A 5,470-nucleotide genomic window follows, 5' to 3' on the forward strand; every position below is an offset into this window, starting at 1 on the left:
AAGCAAGAGTTTGTCTGTATGTTTGTTTGTGTGCGTGTGTGTGTGTTTGAGTGTGTGTTTCTGTCTGTGTGTTTATGTTTGAGTCTGTATGTTTTTGAGTGTGTGTGTGTGTGTGTGTGTGCGTGCGCATTCTATCTATCTCAATATCATTCTCTTTATTTGTATCAAGCTTGTGTAAGTACATGCACTTACATGTATATGTGCTTTATATCTTTACTATGAGTATATGTATATGCCCATACATATACATATACCTATGTGTATAATCTCTTCTTTTGTATCATGTATATAAACAAATATACGCATATGTATATATATATATATAATATATATATATATATATATGTGTGTGTGTGTGTGTGTGTGTGTGTGTGTGTGTGTGTGTGTTGTGTGTGTGTATGTGTACATTATATTAATTCGTATTCACTATCATCAGTCCATTATAAACTTCTTCTAAAAGTGTTCCATAATCCTTCTAGAATTTTTCTCCTACTTCTTTATTTTCTTTATTATTACCCTTATTATGAACACCATCATCAACATTGTTGTTATTGCTATCATAATTAGTGTTATTTTCACTATTATTATTATTAGCGTTGATACTATTATGATCATCATTCTCACTGATATAATTTACGACCACTATCATCATCATTATTACTTTGATCATAAATATCATCATTATCATTATTATCATGACCATTATTGTCATTATTATCATCATGATCATTATTATCATCATTATCATTATAACCATTATCCTTATCATCATTATCATCATCATTATTATTATCATCATTATCATCATCATTATCATTATGATGATCATCATCATTATTATCGTCATCATCATTATTACCATCATCATCATTATCATCATCATTATCATTATCATTACCATCATCATTATCAGTATCATCATCATTATCATTATCATCATCATTATTACCACCATCATCATTACTATCATAACCAAGCCTTCCCTTTTTCCCCTCAGGCACTTTCGCATGGAAGGTGGCACGGTCCCGCCTCAGGTCATGACTGTCATACCCGTGGACGTGACAGCCCCTGGCACGCCCCTTTCCCTTGCCAATCGCATCTCACTCTGCACTGTTCCTCTTCCAACGAGTAAGTATGTGGTGATGGTATGTTGGTGGAGGGGTATGTGGTATGGTGTAGGTGTATCTTGGAGGTATGTTGGAGTTATGTGGTGTTAGAGGTATGTGGTGTTGGGGTATGTTGGAGGTATGTGGTGTTGGGGTATGTTGGAGGTATGTGGTGTTGGGGGTATGAGGTGTAGGGGTATGTTGGAGGTATGTGGTGTTGGGGTATGTTGGTGGTATGTGGTGTAGGTATATGTTGTAAGTATATGTTATAAGTAATATATTTGTGTAGCAGGGAGAGTGGAGGGTATCAATGGAAATTATTCTTCTATTGGGTGAAGATTTAGAGATGATAAATTAGCATTTTTATAGTGTTGGATAAATGTTTATAAATTGGTAGCTCCGTTTTCTTTGAAGGATTTGATTTATCGTTACGTTCTCTTGTCCGTCTGCCGCCATTTTTATTTTATTTATTTATTTTTTTTAATGATTCTACTCTTTTTTCTTATAATCAGGATACTTTTTGAAGTAAATTTTGTAATGAAATGTGTTTTTTTAATTATTATTTTTATCAGAACCTTTTCTCGACAACATTCGCAAACACGCCTAACCTTTCCTAACATCTTAACTTTATGTAAACAACAGACATATTGAACCGCCTTTCTCATCCATCATCCACATAACATCCTCACAGCTTCCTTCATCTACAGGCGAGATGTCCTCCTTATCGCGGCTACAGCAAATACATCACCGCATCAACATCCTTAAAACTTCACCAGATGTTATGGTCAATTACTTCGCACTTGACCTGATTTCTAACCTCTTGCCGGCTCCCTTTGCCCGCCGTGCCCTCAATACTCATGGGGTCACTATGGTATCCTCGAACATGCCAGGTGAGTGTAAGATAGATACGGTAAAAGGTGGATGGAAGAATAGTTGGAGAGGGAAATGAATAAATTGGTTAGAATGAGGATTATAGTTGAAATGGTAATTTTGAAATGTTTTGGCTATTTTGTTTATATTCTTCTTTTGTTTTCTCTTTCTTTCTTTCTCTCTCTATCTCTATCTCTATCTCTATTTCTCTCTCTCTCTCTCTCTCTCTCTCTCTCTCTCTCTCTCTCTCTCTCTCTCTCTCTCTCTCTCTCTCTCTCTCTCTCTCTCTCTCTCTCTCTCTCTCTCTCTCTCACTCTCTCTCTCTCTCTCTCTCTCTCTCTCTCTCTCTCTCTCTCTCTCTCTCTCTCTCTCTCTCTCTCTCTCTCTCTCTCTCTCTCTCTCTCTCTCTCTCCTCCTCCCTCTCTCCCCCCCCCTCTCTCTCTCTCTCTCTCTCTCTCTCTCTCTCTCTCTCTCTCTCTCCTCTCTCTCTCTCTCTCTCTCTCTCTCTCTCTCTCTCCTCCTCCTCTCTCCTCTCCCCCTCTCTCTCTCTCTTTCTCTCCTCTCTCTCTCTCTCTCTCTCTCTCTCCCTCTCTCTCTCTCTCTCTCTCTCTCTCTCTCTCTCTCTCTCTCTCTCTCTCTCTCTCTCTCTCTCTCTCTCTCTCTCTCTCTCTCTCTCTCTCTCTCTCTCTCCCTCCCTCCCTCTCCCTCCCTCCCTCTCTCCCTTTCTCCCTCTCTCTCTAAGCTTAAAAACACGGGTGCTTGTGTACGTCTTAACATCCTGTCTCTCTCACAACATGCGCGGCACAACGTGTCTTCTTCTTAAGCTTAACCCGAAGAAGCCATATGTGCTTTCATATGGCCTTTAGATCCTGGGAGGGAGATACCCGTATGGATATGAGGAAGTGGAAGGCGAAAGATTAACCATATTTCTTCGCAATGTGATGTTGATATGTTGATGTGCAATGTTTTTTTGTTTTTTCTCTCTCTCTCTCCAGGACCGAAAGAAACGATCAGACTGTTCGGTCAACCTGTGGATGACATCATGTTTTGGATTCCTAATAAAAGCAGAACAGGTAATGAATGAACTGAGTCGCAGATACGTGTGTTTATGTGTGTAAAGACAGTCGTAATGATGAAGAAAATAATAGTCTATTTTCTTTGTTAATTAATGTGGTTGTTTTTCTTTGCAAAGTAAAGGTAAATCCGTTTTGAAATTAAGTTATATGTCACGGGTTTTTATTCGTTTGGATGGTTGGGGTTGTGAGTGAGTATGCTGCTTGTATGTGTTACTAGTTGGGGGAATTCTGCTCATTTATTACTAGCTTAATTGTGTAATGTCGTGGAGTATTTTCATTATTTTCAATAGTTTCAGCGCTGTATAAGTGGACTAGCAGGATCAAGAATAGTTACATTACTGCCACTCTAAAAATTTTAAAGTCCCCTTTTCACATACATAAATTATAGGGAAGTGGGTTGGATTCGACATATTCTAATTTCTTCTCTGAAAAATCAGTGACCTTTTTATAATATATGTATTCCTCCTCATATTACGTGGTAGATATTAATGCAGGTATATTGTTTGTGCTAAAGCTCCTTAGAATCATATTTTGAAATCAATACTGTGCATATTATTACCACGGATAAAACGTTGCCTCAACTTCTAGATACTTTATCATCATGCATTGTAGCTATAGTGTATTTATCTCTATGATATATCAGTCTTATTCGCAAAGTTTATTCATTCATTTATATACTAATTTCTTTGTATATTTGCATTTATTTATAGTGTCAATATGATGTCTCCCCTCTATCGTTGTTTAAGAGTAGCCGTTATGCGTGTCAATTCTATTTTGTTTTATGACAATGCTTTGTAATCTACCTGTCCAACATACTGTTTGCATTGTTTAACCTGTTTATGCATAGTTTAACCTGTTTATGCATAGTTTAACCTGTTTAACCATTCTATTTCATACATATCTACTCATGAATTTGCACCTATCTATAGGCCTGGGCGTGTCCATGCTCAGTTACCGCGGCAAAGTGAGGTGCGCCCTCAACGTGGATTCCGCGCTCGTCCACAACGCCGAGTTCGCCCAAGAGATAATGGACAACATGGCAGCCGAAGTGGAGAACGTCCTCGCAGAACTGGCGTCTCCCGTCGAGGGCGCGGGAGATCACTGCCAAGTCCTGGTGGAGGAGAGCGACCAGCAGAGCGTAATCACGGAACACGCCGTGAACTACAGCACCGACGAGTACGATGACCGGTCTGGTATGAAGACGTCGTCCGACCTCCGAGACAGTTCGGACACGAGGAAATTCCTGGATCTGGAGGACACGGCGATCTGCCTCGAGAACGAGAGCTCGGAGAACCACCACCTCCTCGAGGATTTCCAGAACGAGAGACTGGAAATACAGACGATCGTCAAGAGTGAGTCAAATTTGAGTCGATTCTGTGGAGAAAAAGGGGCGAGGTTTGCGCTTAGCGATACGAATTTGAAAGGGGTAACGTGCTCACAGGAAAGGTGACCATTAAAGAAATATTAAAAGACACGCTTGGACAATATCTTAAATCTATATTACTTCTGCTTTTAAGTGTTCCGCTTTAACACAATTTATGGAACAGTATAATGCAAAACCTAGAAATTAAATGCACATTGCTTAAAAGAAAAACAAAATGTCACGGACTTTTTCCAACGACACTTCCTAATGCTAAAGTCAACTAGAAGAACTGTTAAATACGGTAACTATAGCGGTCCTTAAGTACTTAACCCAGCATCTCTGCTTTTAGGTGATATTAATACTTATTACCGCTACGCGACCTTTGGTGGTCGAGGTGGGGTAGTCACGCGAAAGTAACGGCGATAATAATAACGCTTTAATTGCATTTCCACACTAAAAAGAAACTAAATTCACAGAACGAAGTATGTAACTTATAGTATTCTATCATGTTTGTATTCAGAACGTGTTTTTCCTTTGATTAAAACAAGTATGACACCAGAGATGCATAGCCAAGAGGGAGGAAAACTCTAAAAGGAATTTCCTTCGTTACCCGGATGTTATGGCGGACAAGAACATGTGATCAAAGCCATACATGTGCGTTGAATTAATATTTGGGAAGGCTGTTGAAATACTTGAAATAAATGTTGCTATTACAAAGTGTTTTTCTTTTAATCTTGGTCTAAGATCTTGTCAAAATATAAAACAGTGAACAGGCGCAGAAAAAAAAGAATGATTATAAAAGCAAAGACAAAAAAAAAAAAAAAAATGTAGATGCTACAAACTAACAATTGCTTTTGTTTTTACATCAACACATGATGAAAATAAAAAGAATCATTATGAATAAACACATTATACAAATACTAGTTTTTTTCTGCAGATTCCCCTCGTGATACAATGAAGAAAAGAAAACAAAGAATGCACGTGTTATACTTCAAAATAAGAATACAAATCAGTTGTATGGTTACAAAGTTGTTAATCTGTCGGTGTGTCTATTT

The 5,470-nt window shown here is 38.3% G+C and overlaps 1 protein-coding gene across 1 annotated transcript in view; it reads left to right on the forward strand.

The window, feature by feature from the left end:
- LOC122260515 (uncharacterized) overlaps positions 1–5,225 on the forward strand; it is a 10,249-nt gene extending 5,024 nt beyond the window's left edge. The window contains exons 2-5 of the mRNA XM_043027837.2: positions 998–1,128; positions 1,814–1,996; positions 2,972–3,049; positions 3,982–5,225. Of these exons, the coding sequence (XP_042883771.2) occupies positions 998–1,128; positions 1,814–1,996; positions 2,972–3,049; positions 3,982–4,502 (913 nt within the window). The 3' untranslated portion in view covers positions 4,503–5,225. The remainder of the gene's footprint in view (positions 1–997; positions 1,129–1,813; positions 1,997–2,971; positions 3,050–3,981) is intronic.
- Positions 5,226–5,470: the final 245 nt, after the last annotated feature.

The sequence above is a fragment of the Penaeus japonicus genome, unplaced genomic scaffold (genome assembly GCF_977035675.1).
Source record: "Penaeus japonicus unplaced genomic scaffold, GWHDUDI00000001_assembly GWHDUDI00000038, whole genome shotgun sequence".
Lineage (NCBI taxonomy): Eukaryota > Metazoa > Arthropoda > Malacostraca > Decapoda > Penaeidae > Penaeus > Penaeus japonicus.